Below are 18,888 nucleotides of genomic sequence, written 5' to 3'. Positions count from 1 at the left end.
TTTGCATCACCTGGCCTTTCCTAACGATGACTGTGAATACGCCATAGCTCTAACAAGCTAATGTATGTCTGAGACCTTGGTAAAGGTTATCTGAGAGCTCAAGTCTCTTGGGGTGCCCAAACTTTTGCATGGTGCTCCTTTCCTTCTTTTCCACTCTAAAATTGTACAAAACAAAAATAATACACTAATCTTGCTTAAAATGTTGAAAAGAGTGTTTCACCTTTAACTTTATGACTTTGAGACCAGTTCACCTTCTACTCACTTAACTATTCACAGTAAGAGAAATTTTGACCAGGGGTGCCCAAACTTTTGCAATGCCACTGTAATTTGTAATGTTAATTGCAGCCGTACCTGAACTGTGGCAGAGCTGCCTATTATTTTTACATGATGAAGGTTAAGAGATGTGGGTCTGTTGGTAAATGAGGAGGTGTGGTTACTGATGTTACTCATTAATTATTGGATCGCGTAGAAACTGGACAGAAGTGTTGTTTATAAGGTATCCTCCCTTCCTGCTCCAACTCACTAGGATTCCCGCGCCGGTGGTGAGATGAGAGGGTGGGGTTCTTTCGATCCATGTTCAGCTTTGCCAGTTGAAGAGGTAGAAAGTCTGGCAAGTGGCATTGAGAAATTGAAACCTGGCATGAGATCAGCTTTGTGCAGTGATTTGCATCATATCAGCCTGCACAGCATGCAGCCACTAGTTGAAAGGTTCCTGCGTGCCAAGTACCGAACCAAGATGCCGTCCAGCTCAGTTCTCCCAGAAAAGTGGCACATGACCAGTGTCTGAGAAAGAAGTGCAAGAGTAGGGGTGAAAGTAACTTAAGCTTTTTACTGATATGGTTGTATTGCAAGCCTATCATTTGGATCTACAGTGGAAAGCATTCTGACTGGCTGCAGTGTGGCCTGGTATGAAAACTCCAATGCACAGAAATGCAAGAGGCTACAGAGAGTGGTGGACTCAGCCAGTTCCATCACGGGTACAGCTCTCTCCACCACCGAGGACATCCACAAGAGGCGACGTCTCAGGAAGGCGACATCCATCATGAGGAACCCCCATCATCCGGGCCATGCCCTATTGTAAATGCTGTTATCAAGCTGGAGGTATAGGAGCCTGAAGACCCACACCTCAAGGTTCAACAACAGCTTCTTCCGCATTGATGTCAGGTTCTTGAACTGACCTGAAAAATCCTAACACTACCTTGGACTATATTTCTTTCTCTGTCTCTCAACTTGCACTAGTGTCATTATGTTTATTTTGTTGCTTATTTCTGCACACGTGCAAGTCATGTATAATTTACATTCATTTAAGTTTATGTTAACTTATGTTTGTAAGCTAATTTTCATGGCATTTATACCCTGTGCATGTATGCCTTTGACAATAAACTTGAACTTGACTTGCCTTACCAGTATACTAAATCAGGCAACTTTCACCTCTGGCTAAAAAGTCCAATTTCTATTGTCTTTTAGTTGAGGCATTAAATAGTGTTACCTCTAGTGAATACAAAAATCCCCATGACATTGTACAAAGCACAAGTATCCTGGCCTCAATCAATATCACCAAAAAGTGGTAAACTGAATGTACATCTCACTGCTCTTTCTGATACCTAGCAGTAGCGATGGCCTATGTAACCTTTAAAATGGAACTCATCTGCTAAAAGGACACTGAAGCTTGGTGCGGCCAATGCAAAGGCTTCATGGGGAAGGCTTGAAAGGTCTTTTAATCTAAAAGCAATCTAAGGTCCTGCTGCCACTGGACACTGTAAGGCTGGATCCTCTGTAACAACACTACAAAGAACTGAAGGGTGCATTGTTCAGAGAGGCCACATGAGTGGCATTGATGTACATAGAATGCATTAACTTGATGACACCACAATTGCATAGACTTGACAACACCATGAATGAAAAGAGTGGATGACACTAATAAATATCAAGAAAGCCATGCACTCTTTCATATTTCTTGTTTATATTTTTTTGAATAAAGTTTATTTTTGGTAAAAAAAATCTCATCTGCTCAAGGACACCAAAGGATCTGTATAAATCATTCCAGGCTTCCTTTCCAACTCAGAATACAATATGTAGCACAGATGAGTCATATTTCAAACAGGAAACCTGGTAAATTCAAATATTTAATTCAAGGCTGTATGAATGTTTAATTCCAGAGCACTAAAACTTCTTTTAATTTGTTGTATTACCTTTGTCTCTTGGTATTCTGGCTAACATGTCCCTCAGACACCATTATAGAAAGATTATCTGGCCATTCATTTCATTGCTGTTTGTGGGAAGTTGTTGTCCAAAAGCAGTACACCGTGTTCCTTCCTTTACAAAAGTGACTAGATCTCAATAACACTTCATTAACTTCAGAACATTTTGAAATGACTTGAAATCATAAAATGATCGTATAAACCCAAGCCTTACTTTTCAAGAAAACACATAGGTTGTCCTCAAGGCAGACAGAAATTTCTTACCAGTTCGGGATCCTCTGAAACGCTACGCGTGTAGAGCTCTTCCATCCGATCAGCACCGTCACTGAGGCAAGTGTTGTAGTATTCTGTGTACTGCTGAGCCAGGTCATCAATGTGTCCCAGTGATCCATCCTTTAGTGGGGGGAGAAGGGGAGAAAATCATGAGAACTCAGTATCTCATCTCAGTATCAGCGGCACGGTAGCATAGCAGTTAGCGTAATGCTATTACGGTGCCAGCGACCTGAGTTCAATTCCCACTGCTGCCTGTATGGAGTTTGTACATTCTCCCTGTGTCTGCATGGGTTTCCTCCTGGTGCTCCAGTTTCCTCCCACATTCCAAAGATGTACAGGTTAGGAGCTGTGGGCATGCTATGTTGGCACCGGAAGAGTGGCGACACTTGCGGGCTGCCCCCACCACATTCTTAGCAACGCAAAAAGACATATTTCACTGTGTGTTTTGATGTAATGTGAATAACAAATAACTATCTTATCTTATATCTTATCCAACAGTCCAGGAGGAAACCCAAAGGAACTTGCCAAATCCCAGGACTCTCCAAGCATTTAAGAGACTTAGATACATGAATGATAAAGAAATAGGGAGCTATGTGGGAGGGAAGGGTTAGATAGAGCAGGATAAAATGTCGGCACAACATTGTGGGCCGAAGGGCCTGTACTGTGCTGTAGTGTTCTATGTTAATCTATACTTGATGCAAAATAAAACTCTAATATTGTGGCACATTCAGAACTTTAGTAGTGCACAAATGGTGTCCTTCCTAGACTTTTGGATGTTATTCATTATATATGTCTCAACACATTTTTATTTACTTTTTTCCCCCCAAGACATTACAATAAAGTCTCCAGAGAACCTGATCAGTTTCAAGGGAGCACATGGACCAGCGAGTCGCTGGGGAGCTCAGGGCCCCAGCAAGGCTGGGACGAGAACATTATCTGGTGACTCAGATGCCGAACCATTGGGATTTCCAAATAGTTGGATAGTGGCTTATTAAAGTTTACTGTAGTTACAGCAAAATGTACTTAGTGGAAATTTCTTCTGGACTCACTGTTTTCAAATAAAGTATCAGTTGGCAGTATGCTCACCTATAAGTCAGAAGGATGTGATTGCACTTGCAATTCCCAAGACTAGTACAGTACGGAAGGAGAACTGTATTGTAAGAGATAGAGTCTTCTGACTTAAAAGGTAGTTGATTGTTAAATGCTCTCTTTGAAGTGGCTGGGTCAGCCACTTCGTGGCATGAAAACAAGAAATCTGAGATAAGACCATAAGAAATACGAAGTAGGCACAGGTCCCTTAATCCTGCTGCAATATTCATCTGCCCTTAGGGTGAAAGTGGAGCTGAGGATTTTCCACTTTTTATGGCTTATTATTTTCTTCCAGTACTGTCCTTGTCAAGCCCTCTGGTAAATTTATGCGTTTCAATGAGATCACCTCTTGTGCTTCTGAAGTCCACAGAATACAGCCTCATCCCACTCAAACCTTTTCTCCTGGAAAGCCCTCAGAATAAATCCAGAGAACCTCCTTTTCAAATTCGGAGTCAACTGCAATGCGTCCTTGGGCAAAAGAGTAAAACCAGTCACAGTACTCCAACTTTAGCCAAAACCCTCCAAATTGCACTTAAACTTCCCTCACTTAAAAGGTAACATGACATCAGCTTCTTAATTTTTTGTTGTTGTTTCCCGTGACTTGTCAACAAACACAAAATATCTTGCTGAATACAAATGCTTTTAATCATTCACGGATGGGTGGGTCCCCAGTGAAACTGATCCCAAATTGCCCTGCATAAGGTGAACCACTGCCTTGAGCTACTGCTGATTGGGAGTCCAGTATTTTGACTCAGCAGCAATAAGGACGATATTTTTCCACTTGGATGATCGCGGAAGACGGCGGTACTCTAATCTGCCTGCCGACCTCGTCCTTCTTGGTAGCAGGGTTTGGGGGATGGAGAGTTGCTGTGGCGGTCACCTTGGAACTTTGCCATGGTACACCTCATGGACTGCACACACCACAGACACGGTGCGTCAGCAGTGGAGAGAAGAAATGAAGGTCATGCCTATCAAGAAAGCTATTTTGTGCGCAGTAGTTTTGCTGAGTGATTCTGCAGCTGCATTCATCCAGGCAAGTGGAATATATATCGTCACATTCTTGACATGCTCTGCAGGCAGTGAGCATGCTCTGTGGTCTTGTAACCAATGGAGAACTCTCCCTTGATTCCAACTGAGTATAACTTTCACATTGCTGCTTTAAAAAGTTAACCTCATTTCTATCTGTAGGTTGAGTACAATCCATGCAGACTATTTCCTATACGCTGAAAATATATTAAATAATCTGCAGATGCTGAAATATAAACAGAAAATATTGGAAAACAAGCAACATCTGTGGAGGGGGAACCAGAGTTAACCCTTCAGGTCCAAGACCCTGTGTCAGAAATGGAAAGGAAAGAAAACAAGTTCGTAATAACTTGCAGGGAAGGTGTGGGAGGAATGGATAGGAAAAAGGAAGCATCCCTGATAGGGTGAGGTCAGAGTTGCCATGAAGATCAGTTACAGAGGTTAGTCGGTTGCTGGGGTAATGAAGGTGGTTAGGGAGGGAAAATGAACAAAAGCTAGGAAATGAGGGCAGTTAGAGAGCAAGAATAACAAGGAACAAAAAAATTGCAAAATGCAGGGCTGGAGAATGTGCTCAGCAGGTCACAGGGTGCTAATGGTCAGAGCAAAACTGAGGGAATCTCACAGACTGACAGCAGAACCAGCCATTCTGACAGAAACAGAGAAAGTGATTATCTGAAGTTGTACAATTCATTACAATTCACCAACACACTCATTCATCTGGCTGATCTCATTTTCATGTTGAACAACTCTTTAACTCCACTCACTTTCTCCAGATCAAAGGTGGAGCTATTGATACTTGCCCGTCCTTCACTGGGTATGTGAAACAGTCTTTGTTTCACTCATACTTGGGCTTTGTCATACAACCCTTTTTCTGGTACATCATACAGAACTCAAAAATTTCATTACTGTTGCTGCCAATTTCTACCCTGCTCTTACCTTCATATGGTCCTTCTCTGACTCTTCCCTTCCTGGATCTCTCTGTTTCCAGCTCAGGGGACATCCTAGTGATAAACATTCATTACCACAAGCCCACAGACTCCACAGCTATCTCGACTCTGCTTCCTCCCACCATGCCTCCTGGAAGGACTCTGTTCCATTCTCAAGGTTCCTCTGTGCAGGGAAGATTTATGATGCTGCTGCCAAGACTGGAGCGCCCAAGTTATAGGGAGAGGTTGGCCAGGCTGGGTCTTTATTCTTTGGAGTGTAGGAGAATGAGGGGTGATCTTATAGAGGTTTATAAAATCATGAGGGGCATAGATAATGTGGATGGTAGCAGTCTTTTCCCTAGGGTAGGGGAGTCCAAAACTAGGGGGCATAGATTTAGGGCAAGAGGGGAAAAATTTAAAAAGGACCTGAGGAGCAACTTTTTCCACGCAGAGGGTGGTGAGTATATGGAACAAGCGGCCAGAGGAAGTGGTTGAGACAAGTACAATAGTATCATTTAAGAAGCACTTGGATAGGTACATGCAAGGGTGGGTCTTAGAGGAATATGGGCTGAACTCAGGACTAGATGGGTGGGCACCCCTTCAATATTACAATTCCAAGCAAACTCAACGCCAAACTCCGAGACCTGGGACTCAACACCTCCCTCTGCAAATGGATCCTTGACTTCCTGACCAACACACCACAATCAGTGAGGATAGGCAGCAACACCTCCGGCATGATTATGCTCGACACTGGTGCCCCACAAGGCTGTGTCCTCAGCCTCCTACTCTACTCCCTATACTCATGACTGCGTGGCTAGATTCTGCTCGAACTCCATCAACAAGTTTGCAGATGATCTCACCATAGTGGGCTGAATCTCAGATAATAATGAGTCAGAGTACAGGAAGGAGATAGAGAGCCTGGTGACATGGTGTCATGACAACAATATTTCCCTCAATGTCAGCAAAACAAAAGAGCTGGTCATTGACTTCAGGAAGGGGGGGGTGGTGCACATGCACCTGTCTACATTAATGATGCTGGGGTTGAGAGCTTCAAGTTCCTAGGAGTGACCATCAACCAATAGCCTGTCCTGGTCCAACCATGTAGACGCCATAGCCAAGATAGCTCACCATTGCCTCTACTTCCTCTGGAGGCTAAAGAGATTTGGCATGTCCCCTTTGACACTCACCAACATTTATCAATGCACCATAGAAAGCATCCTATCTGAATGCATCACGGCTTGGTACAGCAACTGCGCTGTCTGGGACCACAAGAAACTGCAGAGTTGTAGACTCAACTCAGCACATCACAGAAACCAGCCTCCCCTCCATGGACTCTGTCTTTACCTCTCGCTACCTTGGTGAAGCAGCCAGTATAATCAAAGACCCTACCCAGGACATTCTCTCTTCTCCCATTAGGCAGAAGATACAAAAGCCTGAAAGCACTTACCACCAGGATCAAGGACAGCTTCTATCCCGCTGTTATAAGACTATTGAATGGTTCCCTAGTACGATAAAATGGACTCTTAATCTCACAATCTACCTTGTTATGACCTTGCACCTTATTGTCTACCTGCACTGAACTTTTTCTGTTGCTGTGACAATTTACTCTGCATTCTGTATTGTTTTACCTTGTACTACCGCAACGCACTGTGTAATGAATTGATCTGTATGAACGGTATGCAAGACAAGCTTTTTGCTGTACCTTGGTACATGTGACAACAATAAACCAATTCCAATTCCATGGTCAGCATAGACTTGTTGGGCCGAAGGGCCTGTATCTGTGCTGTACGACTTTATGTCTCCATCATATTTGCACTGATGATATGTTCCTCACAACTGCATTTGAGATGTCTACCTTCTTTCTGAACCATGGTTTCCCCTTTATTACAGCTGACAGAGCCCTTGACCACATCTCATCTATCTCCTGCACCTCTGCTCTCATTCCCCCTCCTCCAGGATAGAGGAAGGATGGAGTTACCCTGGTCCTCACATTCCACATCATGAGACTCTGTCATCAACAGATCATCCTTTGCAATTTCTGCCAGCTTCAACAGGATTCCACCACCGGTCAAGTCTTCCCATCCCTCCTCTTTCAGCATTTCAGAGGGACTTCACAACATCCTGGTCTACTCTTCCATCTCCACCAACCACTTCCCTTCCTCTGGCATTTTCTCATCAAACTGAAGCAGATGTGATACCTGTCCTTTCACCTTTTCGCTTCCTATCACCCAGGTATCCAATCAGTCCTTCCAAGCAATGCAACGCCAGCACGTCGTAAACACTGAATGCAGTACACAGGACTGGACAATGTGGTCTCCTCTACATTGGAGAAACCACACGTGGAATGCGTGACTGCTTTGTGTTCAGATGGCAGGGGCACCTCTGAGCTCCCTGTTGCCCAAAACTATCCCACTCTGACCTGTCTGTGGCCTCCTATATTTTTGTAATGAGGTTCCACCACAAACTCAAGAAACAGCACCTCATCTGCCGTCTGGATACAATGCTTTCTGGACATGATATGGAATTCTACAACTTCAGGTAAGTCATTTCCTCTGTCTGTGTCAGAACTGCTGTATGTCATCCATCTGTGAAATTCCCTCAGTTTTTTTCCTCCATTGGCACAGGCTAACCTGCTGGGCACATCCTCCAGCCACATTTCACAACTTTTCTGCTCCCCTGTTTGTGTTCTCACTCTCTAGTTGTCCACATTAACCTATCATCAGATGATCTCTACAACTTATCCCCATGGCAACCCTGGCCTCACCTAGGCGGAGAGACTTCCTTTTCCCATTCCTCCCCAATCCTCTCTACGACTTACAACAAGCTTGATTCTCTTTCCCAGTTCTGATGAAGGAGCTTCAATCTGAAAAATTGACTCTGTTGCCCTTTCTACAGATGTTGCCTGATAATGCTGAGTATTTCTAGTATTTTTCAGTTTTATTTTCTGTTTCTATTCTATTCATATCAGTTCCCAAAATGTCAAAAGCACTCTTGCTTTTGTATTATTAAATAATATTTCTCTGCTCATCCGCTTCTAGCAAGGTACGTAATGAAGAATTTCTGCTCTCCTTTCCAACGTGATTTTTTTGCTTAACTAGTTATATCCCTAACGTTCTCCTGTCCTGATGCAAAGTCAATGAGCTGAAGCTTTGGTGTGAGCCTTGCATCCAGTGGTGAGCCACCCTCAGTCACTTCTGATCTACAATGTAAGGAGAAAAGTAGGGTTTCCACATCCTCTGGCTTCAAAGCACTGCTGATTGCAAACCTCAAGTGTGAGGGGGCAGGGGCTAATGCATCAATAATTCCATTACGTGGGTGTGCAGGAACCTGAAGCAACAGAGAAATCTTTGACAGTTGGTTAAGCCATGACCCAAGCTTAGCTTAAAGTCACAGGCAGCACACAGTGGCACAGCCAATAGAGCCACTGCTTCACAGCTCCAGTGACCAGGGTTCAATCCTGACCTCTGATGCTATCTGTGTGAAATTTTCAAGTTCTTCCTATGACCTTGTGCATTTCCTCCATGTGCTTCAGCTTCCACCCACATCCCAGATATGTGCGTGTTGGCAGGTTAATTGGCTCCTGTAAATAGCCCCTGGTCAGGTGGGTTGTAGAACCTGGGGGAAGTCGAAGGGAATATGGTGACAACAAGTCACTGGATCATTCGGTGAGCTGACATAGCGTGGAACTTATGTTTTATGTTGTGAGGAAATATAGAACGTATCACAGACTTGGAATGCTTATGCATATCATTAGGTTTTAAAAAAAACAACATAAGCATTATAAAATTTTTGAAATTTGTAAAAAAAAGTAAAACACAAAAAATCTTCTGATGTTTTAAATGTTCAAAAACATTAAGGAAACTCAATTAACTTAGAATTTGTTCGATAGTAATCAAAGTCTCTTGCGATGGTTTATCTTCAGTCAATGGACTGCACTATGTCTAAGCTGACACAGGACTAGTGGGGAATTCCACAAAGTAGACAGTGGGGGATTGCAGGAAGTATCCAGTCCAAAGGAAAAATCCACATTAATCAAAACACAGGCAGAATCAAAAGAAGCAAACCACAAGAACAGCGTGAAGTAAGCAAAGGGCAGTCACAATATGAGGTAAACAAAGTACAAGGTCACAAAACAAAATAATCAAGACCCAGGGTAAACCCAGAATGATGGATCGTCAATGATGATCCAAGTTAGTAGAAACAAAATCACTCAACCCAGCAGAACAAGCCAAAAATCAACAAATCATGGGCTCAACCCACAAATCATGGACGCAGCTGAAATTGCCAAACTGCAAAGGAATCTGACATATTTAATACTCAAGCCCATCTCAGCTCATACCAAACTCCATTTATAGTAATACAAGGTAGATCTAGGAGAAGGCCATAAGATACATAGTAGGTACAAAACAATGTAAGCTCCTGTTAAAGAAATGATAATAATTTATCAATCTCTTCCTCGGATACAGTGAATGCCTGAGGTTCCGCATTTCTCTTGGAAAGGGAATTCCAAAGATTTATTATCCTCTGGCTGGCTAAATTTCTTCTCATCTGTGATTGGCCAACCCCTTATTTTGAGCACGTGACCCCCATTTCATGATATCCCGGTGAGGGGGAACACCAACTCAGCATCAACGCTGTCAAGCCCCTTTCAAATCCGTACATTTTTCTGAGATTGAGAGCATACAACAAATCTGCTACCCTGGAATCAATTTAATGAACCTTCATGCTTCCCTCACTCACACCCGTCCTTAAGTAGGGAGTACTGGCCTGAATACAATATATTGCAAGGGCTTTATATAACTGAAGCAGGCTATATTTACTCTTATACTCAAGTCTTTTTGCAATAAAAGCCAAAATTTTGTTTGCCTTACTAGCTGCTTACAGAACCTACACATTAACTTTCAGTTGTTCATGCACTCAGACACCAAGGTCTCTCTGGACCCCAACATCTTTCAAATTACCAGCATTTGAAAACGCTACACCTTTTTGTTTTGTTTCAACAAAATGGATGACCTCACATTTTTCCTGCATTAAATTCCATCTGCCAGGTCCTTACTCATTCATTTCCCCCAAAGGCTCCCTACATCCTACTCAACGCCCACACTGCCACTTGGCTATCTATCATCAGTGAACCTGGATATGTTACACTTGATCCCTTCATCCAAGCCATTGATAGTCATTGTGAACAGCTGGGGCTACAACGCCAATCTGAAAACAGTCGGTTAATTCCTACTCTGCTTTCTGAGTTCTAACAAATCATCAATCAATGCCAGAACATCACACCCAACACTGTGTGCTCTAATTTTGTTTAACGATTTCACAAATGTACTCTGTGCTTTGACTGACATTGACCACTCTCAAAGTATTGCCTCAGCTTTGAATATTATTTCCTCTGAAGCTGCTCCCTTTTCTATAATCTACCTCGACCCACAGTCCCTGAGATGACCAAGCACTCAAATTCATTCCTCTTGCTAATCCCTCAATCTATTCACTGCATCTCTAGTGCCTGTGTTTTCAGCTGGAGGTTTTGAATTCCTTCTCTAAATCCCTCTGCCTCTCTCCCTCTTTTTCCTATTTCAAGATACTCTAAACCTCTCTTTCATCAAAGCTTTGGCCATTTACCTTAGTGTGGCTCAGTATCAAATTTCATTTGATAATGCTCCCCTAAACCACCTCGGAAGGGTTCTCCTACTTTTGAGACACTTGATAAATACAGTTTGGTGTTGTTGTGTAATGATCCCAGCTGCTGTGGTTACATTACAGTGAGAGGATGAGCAAATGCAAAGAGGCACTGAAACCCAAACATCAGGATCACGCTCAACAAAAACAAAAATGCTGGAAGAACTCAGCCAGTCAAGCAGCATCTGTGCAAAGAGAAGCCAGTCATGTTTCAGGTCAATGACGCTTCCTCAGAACTGGAGGAAGAGCGGAGGGTTTACAGATTTCGAAACAGAGCTGTGGGGAGAAGTGAGATACAAAACAGATTAGGTTAGGCTAGGTCAGATCAGGTGATAAATTTGACAGATTTTTGTTTCAGATACCATATTCTTCATTTTCATTTGTTTTCCACAAGGATCATATTGCAGGGTGAAAAGAAAACAAATCACTATGATAATTTCTGATTGTTCAGGTTATCAGGATAGATCATAGTGGGCAAAGATAGGCAAGTAAAACACACAAAGAAATTGACCAAGCTCCCAGGAGGAAACTACTCAGAGCTATTCACTTCTGCAGTGCAAGAGTCGGTAATCTGCAATAGCAGGCAAATGTAGAGGAACAGGAACAAGCCTCAGAACTAGTGAACTAGGGTGAATGAGGGGATACCAGGTGCTGGAGTTATTAAACAGAACAGAATGATTCTGAAGGCCCAAACCATAGCCTGAGTAATTGCTTTATCAATAGAGGTGGAGAGACTGTACTGAGGACTCAAAACATTGATCATTTATTAGCTTAGAACTTTTGGATTTCCCCCAGATGCTCCAGTTTCCTTCCCAGATGTGTTGGCTGGTAGGCAAGACACAAGGAACATACTGGATGGTGGAAAATGATGGGAATGTGAAAAAATATGTTACTGAGAAATACATGGAAAATTGGGTTTTGTAGCGGTTGCTACCGCGGAATAAAACAAGACTCGACTCGGAGGATTGCCAAACAGAACTGGTTTATTTTCCCGCCTTGTGCGGGCCCTTTAAGGGAGAGAAACTCCCGCCCAAAAAACCGGCAATGACGTAAGTCCTACGTCATCAGGACTTTCCCGCACGCGGGTTCTCCCCGTCGCTCGGAAAGACGAGGCCCGCCGCCATCTTGGGCCTCGTCGCTCCGACGCCGCGCGACCCGACTGCCGAGCCGGTTCGCCCGACTAGACGGTGAGTCGCCACAGTTTGATGTGATTGCTCTGAAATCCAGCATAGACTTGATGGACCAAATGGCCTTTTCCATATTGTGAGAAAATATGAGAAATGATCAGAGAACCCATAACTTTGATGTCAATTTCATCCTGCAATTTTCCCTCAGCTTCCTTTGAAATTTCTCTTTTTAAACAGCCTCATAGCCTCCAATCCAAATCCTCATCACCTTCCTCAACTAAACCTTCCTATTTCCGCCAGTGAGTTCAGTGAATTCTTCATGCTTTCAACTTCCTTGCTGTGCCCACCATCATACTATTACCTAATACCTTACCTTCTTCAAACTCACCTTCACCGAAAAAGCCATTGCCAAACAGTTCACAATTCCCTACACCACGTGCAACACCAACTCTAACCCAGCGGAGAAGAATTATCCCCAGTTTGCCTCCCAAATCCCAATTTCTCTCTGTTTTCAAATCAAGCCACCTCTGTCAATCCCTTAAATACAGCCTCTGACTTCACTGACTTTGTTTGGACCATATTCCCACCCCAGCCTTTCTCTGCTACAATGACAAACCACATGATCTCAGATTCAAGAGCCACAAAATCCCATTGGCTCCATCATCCAGGAAGGTCCAGATACAACACAAGGTTTTCATTCCTTGCACTGAAACCCTTTCCCACAAATCCAAGGTCAACTTGACTTTTATCACCCTCCATCTCTTCATTGTCAGTCTCTCCCTCTCTTCTGCAATGTCTCAACTGGACTGAAAAACATTTCAACCAAATTCGGTGGCATCTCTTTGGACAGATTGTATCTCAGATTATGTTACAATCTCTTTTAACAAATTTTGCAAATCCACAGAATGTGTTATAACACTGCTAAATGTACAAATGTTTTATCTTTTAAAAAAAAGAAAAACAGTAACGAGTTTTCCAAAATTACAAAGTTACAGCTATGGGGTGATGTCTAGTTTGTCAAGTCACATTTTGTTTTCAAACTTGTGCCGGAAACTGCGGTGGTGGTGGCCAAGTCCAATCTCCACCCACCTCTACCCCAAGGTCTTTCAAAGCCTGAAAAGCAAAGAAGTAACCCATCGTTTATGACTGTTAGCCAAGTTGCAAAGATAGGTATGAAGACGTCAGTGCTATATTTGTTTTTATGTGTCAAGACTCCAGTTCAGCAAATATTGTACAACATTCTTTTTATTCTATCACAGGATGTGGATGTTGTCAGCAAGGGCAGCAGATGTTGCCCAGATGATGCTGGGCATCCATCTTCTTGATCCGCTGCTGTCCCTGTGGTAATAACTGCAGAAGTGGATTATGCAGTCCCTCAAGCCTTCTGTACCATTCAAGAAGACCATCGTTGACACGATCCTGCCTTTCCACCTGGTTCTCATAACCTTCATTGCCCTAAAGTCCAGAAGTTTCTCTCTTGAATACACTCAGCTTTCAAAGTTCTGTGGAGTGCATAATTCCAAAGATTCACAATCCCAGAAGAATTTCCCCCCATCTGGTTTAAATGGGCAACCACCCTCTTAAGACTCTGCTTCCTTCTTGCAGATTCCCTCATCAATTGGAAAAATCCTCATAAAATTTACCCCATCTGGACCCCTCCAGATCTGATATGTTTCAATAAGATCATCTATTCCTCCTCATCCTGAATTCCAGAAAGTATAGGTTCAAATTGTTTATTTTCCTCAAAACATAACTCCATACCAAGAATCAATCTTGTGAATCTTCTCTGCTTTGCATCCATGGCAAGTAAATCTTTCCTTAGATAAGGAAACCAAAACTGTATGCTATACGCCAGGTGTGGTTTCAAAGTCCTGTATTATTGTAGCAAGGCTCCCTTATTCTTGCAGTCCATCCCTCTTGTAACCAAGAACATACTATTTACGTGCTCTACCTGCATGCTATCTTTGTGCTTCACCTATGAAAATACCTTGGGTTGTCTGTCCAGCAGTGTTCTGTAGTCTCGGATGATGTAAGTAACCTGCTTTTCTGTTCTTTCCTTCAAAGTGGATAATTGCACATTTCTCTGCATAATATTCCACCTGTCATAGTTTTGTCCATGTACAACCTAATTTTGTCCCTTTGCAGATTCTGTGTCCTTATCACAAATAACTTTCATGTCCATCTTAGTATCATCAGCAAACTTTTGATACATCCCACCCAGTCCCATTGCCTAAGTATTTATTATAGGTAAATGGGTGAGGCGCCCTATTAGTTACAGCTTGCCCACCTAAAATTGACAGATTTAGTCTTCTCTTTTAGCCACTGCACCATGTTACACTGAAATAGCTTGGGCCCTTATCATGTGCAATAACCATTGCTCTTATCAGCCTATTCCTGAATGTTCTGCAGGTCTTGTATGTGATTTAGGACTACAGAATTTTCTCTGCAATTGCAAAGTGAATTGAACCTTGTGAAGTCTCCAGGCAACATTCCCAATTCTGACGTTTTAATGAAAGACAGTTGCTATGGTTTATTGGACAGGACAGGACACTGTCCTGAGGAGCTACTGTTGCAATGTACCAAGGCCAAACTAAATGACCCCTAACAACCACAACTGCCTGCTTTTATGCTAAATATCTCTCCGGCCAAAGGAGAGTCTCTCATGTTACTATTAGGATACCTTGATGTTATTAAGTGAATAGGGCAGTCGTTCTCAGCTCATCTCTAGAATTCAGCTCTTTAATCATACTGGATCTCATGACTTTTAAAAGACAGTTGAAAAAAATACATGGATAGGAAATGTTTAGAAGGATATGGGCCAAACACTGGCAAATGAGACTAGCTTGGATGGGCATCTTGGTCGACTTGGACCAGTTGGGTTGAAGGGCCTGCTTGCGTGCTGGATGATTCTATGACTACAGACACCTGCAGCTGAGTGGTCCTGGCAAAACCCCAACTAAGCATTGGACATTGGTAAGCTTTACCTAATAGCATTGTTAGATCTTGCAAATGACTGAGAGTGGATTAATGGGATGGTAGTTTGCCAGACCAGATTTGTCTTGCTCTTTGGGGTAGAACACATGAGACCAGTTTCCCATACAGTGGCCAATCCTGGTGTTGTAGCAGTACTGCACAGGTTGGTTGGAGATGTGGCTATTTCCAGAGCACAGGTCTTCAACACTGCAGGCAGCATTTTGTCAGGGGCCATAGCCTTCACTGGACCAAGTACACTCAATCATTTCCAGATATCACTAAACTGCCTTCTGTCACAGGTGCAGGCAGACACTGGTTATTCACCTCAGCGCTTCTGTCTGAAGATGGCCACACATTTTTATTTAACCTTGTTTTTACTTTGCACTTGCATGCTGGGCTCCAGCCTCCGAGGACGAGCGCATTCATGGGGCTGCCACCTCATGTCATTTGTTGAAATGCCCACCACTATTTACAACTGAAGATACCAGTGCAGCAGAGCTTTGACCTGGTGCATCGGTTGTTTACTTGCTTGCTTTTAACTGTGGCATGCTGCTTTCACGTGCTTGTAGCTTTGGGGTGTGGCTTCACTAGGTTAAAATGTTTTGTTTTACATACACTTGGTGCAGGACCCCAGGATGCCCTTCTGTACTCGCCACTGAGCCAATGTTGGTCTCTGGCATGAAGGGAATGGTGGACTGAAGGATATGCTTGGCCATGATTAAGCGGGAAAACAATGCCAACACTGAAGGCCCACATCAGCATGTGGATCTCAGATCTCAATCTACTCCATTTAGAAAGGTCACAGTCCCACACAACGTAACAGAGGTTGCTCTTGGTGTGAAGATGAGATTTAAGAATCCGGAAGGACTGTGCAGTGGTCATTCCAATATCATCATGGATAGATGCATCCTATGAATAGATTGATGATGATGAAATCAAATAATAGTTCTCTCAGCACCTGCTGCAGGCCAATGTAGCAGGCACATCCTTTATTCAGTAGTCATGGTACTGGGCTACATTTGGTGAAGAAACACTGATACCCTCAATGTAGAGCACCTTCTATGCCTTTTCTGCCCTGTGTTTTTCCCAAACACAGGAAGGCATGGCGGAGGTTGGGAGGTTGCCAACGTGATTATCATGCCAAGTAATTATCATGCACATTATAAACATATCTGTGCACATGTACTCTAATGCATGCTTAACATACATTTCCAAGTGAAAGGGTAAAGCTTCTTTTTTCAGATACTCAATGTTCTTTATCAGTGTTCAGACTTAGGAGTGTGTGGTGGGGGGGGGGGGGGGGGAGGGTGCGAGGGGTGGTGGCGGCAGGATTAAGAGTTTTAGGACCAAATAAAATAATTTCATGGTAGAGAGGTTTTTCAGAAACTAAGCAACTGCATTCATATATTGGCTCAAACAGGGAACTTTTAAAATCCATTTTAAGGGGAGCAATTTTTACTTTATTATACAGCAAGGTTCTTCCAGAGCTCTGAACTGCAATGAGATGCTATGTAACTTAACTGGATATGACAAAGTGTCTGACATTATGACATTAAAACAAGGACATTACACTAGTAAATGAGATCAAAGCTCATTTCCCGCATGACCCCAAGTGACAACAGTAAATCTGTGATAACTAGAACTGAAAGGAAGGGGTTGTGACGGCAACTAGGAGACTCAAAAGTAACCTGGGAGCAAGCACCAAAAGTTATTGAGAACCAATGCACAATCAGGAGAAAGTCAGTCAAAAATTACTTTGCTCTTGGAAACAAATGTGTTCCCAAGTTTGTGCTGAGCAATGCAATAATGTATGTTTTCGTCTGACCATTACCAGGCAAGAGAGAGATAAACACAGGCCTCCAGACAACCCCTGATCTTTTGAACAGATAGCCTGAAAGCAGATTAGATTAGAGAGCAAAGATGGTCATCTCTGATCCCTTCGGTGGTTCGTTCCTGGAATGCTGCTGTATGTGAAATGTGATATGTTGTGTGTGAGGTAGCTAGTATACAGAAGACCTAATGAGTGAATGCTAAAGAATGGCTCTCGTTCACCTTGACAATATCAGAAGAGCAAGAAAATATCCTATCAATAACTTGAGCTTTTAAACGAAGGATCTGACACACATGATCCATGGAGCAACTCACTAATTCAACAATCATAATGTGTATTATTAACCAAATTTGAAATTTAGATTAGAAGAGCAAATAAGTCAGGCAAATGGGGGATTTTAATAAGATGAAGTGTGGATCTCTGATAAGAACTCCAGGATCCCAAAAAAAGAGCAAAACTCTTGAAGAATTAGATTGATACAGGGAAAACTATTTTCTTTGATTATTTCTACCAGTTTAGAGTCCTACTACAAAAAATCTTGAGAGAACTTGATGCTGGTATTGAAAAGGTGAAAAATTAGTTATGAATCTTGAACGGTGGGACACAGTTTGCAATGTAGAGCAGCAGCTGTGAGGAAAGTTTAAAACCTTCAAGAATTCCAGCATGCTTTGTTTTGTGTTTTAGCTAAAGAGGGAAGCTAGGGGAAAGGCGTGAACAAAGTCTGTTTGTAAACCCAAAAGAAAACAGGAAACACCCTATCACTTCAGATTAGATCCAGCATTTTGCTAATTTATGGAAATAAGTGCATCTCCAGAGACCTCCGCGCTCTTCCAATGCTGGCTGAAAGGCTTGGCTCCCAGAGGTGTGCATGCACAAATGACAGTGTGGTATCTAGTTGGAACCTGCACCCAGCTACGTGGAAGGTCTGGGGTCTGCTAATAACAAACCTTTCAAAGTATGACACCCAGGAGATGATGGGTTCTACTAAGCGAGGGGACATTTGGAAAAGCACCACTAAACGACGAGATCTAACAAGGCAGTTAGAATTGTAGAAGGTTTCAAAGGCTACATGACCTGCACAATACAGAAAGCTTCTGGAACAGAGAGGAAAACAAAAAGATTGTAAATGAGATAAACTCCTCAACCAACGTGCACCCACCCATTTTGTTATATGATGTAGCCAGATTTAATTTCAGAGTACTCCCAACAGAGTCAAAAAATTATCCACAAACAATTTATGTCCAATGAGTTTGATCAAGACTATGTAGCAAAACAGGTTGTAGCAAATTGGTAGGTCTCTCATCTTCAAATCAAGAGATTATAAATTGAAGCCCCACTCAAGAGAATCGAGAACAAAAATCTTGATCAACATTCAAAGAGCTCAAAGGTATAGGTTCCACCTTTTAGATAAGCAAAGACATCTTTGTCCTCTTAGATGAGCATAGCAGAGCCCAAGGTATTATTGCAAAGGAGAGCAGGGGAGTTATCCCTGATGCTGTAACTAATATTTATTCTTCAACCAAGATTATGATAAAACGATTATCTGGTGTCTCTGGCAGCTTGCTGTGCAGAAATTAGCAGCTGCTTTTCCAACATTATAACTGTGAGTAGACTTCCAAATTACTTCACGGACTTTAAAAGCTTCTGGACAACCTGAGCGTGACGTGATTGGTACTAAAATAATGCAAATCCTACTTTCTTTCTACTTGACCATCCTGATGTATTACCACAGACCAGTTGTACAAGATGAATACCGTTATTAG

The 18,888-nt window shown here is 42.7% G+C and overlaps 1 protein-coding gene across 5 annotated transcripts in view; it reads right to left on the bottom strand.

The window, feature by feature from the left end:
- sash1a (SAM and SH3 domain containing 1a) overlaps nucleotides 1–18,888 on the bottom strand; it is a 107,577-nt gene that overhangs the window by 51,131 nt on the left and 37,558 nt on the right. For all 5 annotated transcript variants that reach the window (XM_052012444.1, XM_052012445.1, XM_052012448.1 and 2 more), the window contains exon 2: nucleotides 2,466–2,594. In XM_052012444.1, the coding sequence (XP_051868404.1) occupies nucleotides 2,466–2,594 (129 nt within the window). The remainder of the gene's footprint in view (nucleotides 1–2,465; nucleotides 2,595–18,888) is intronic.

This window comes from Pristis pectinata, chromosome 3, assembly GCF_009764475.1.
Source record: "Pristis pectinata isolate sPriPec2 chromosome 3, sPriPec2.1.pri, whole genome shotgun sequence".
Taxonomy (NCBI): domain Eukaryota; kingdom Metazoa; phylum Chordata; class Chondrichthyes; order Rhinopristiformes; family Pristidae; genus Pristis; species Pristis pectinata.
Note: the sequence above shows the minus strand (reverse complement) of the source record. Positions and strands in the feature narration are given on the sequence as shown.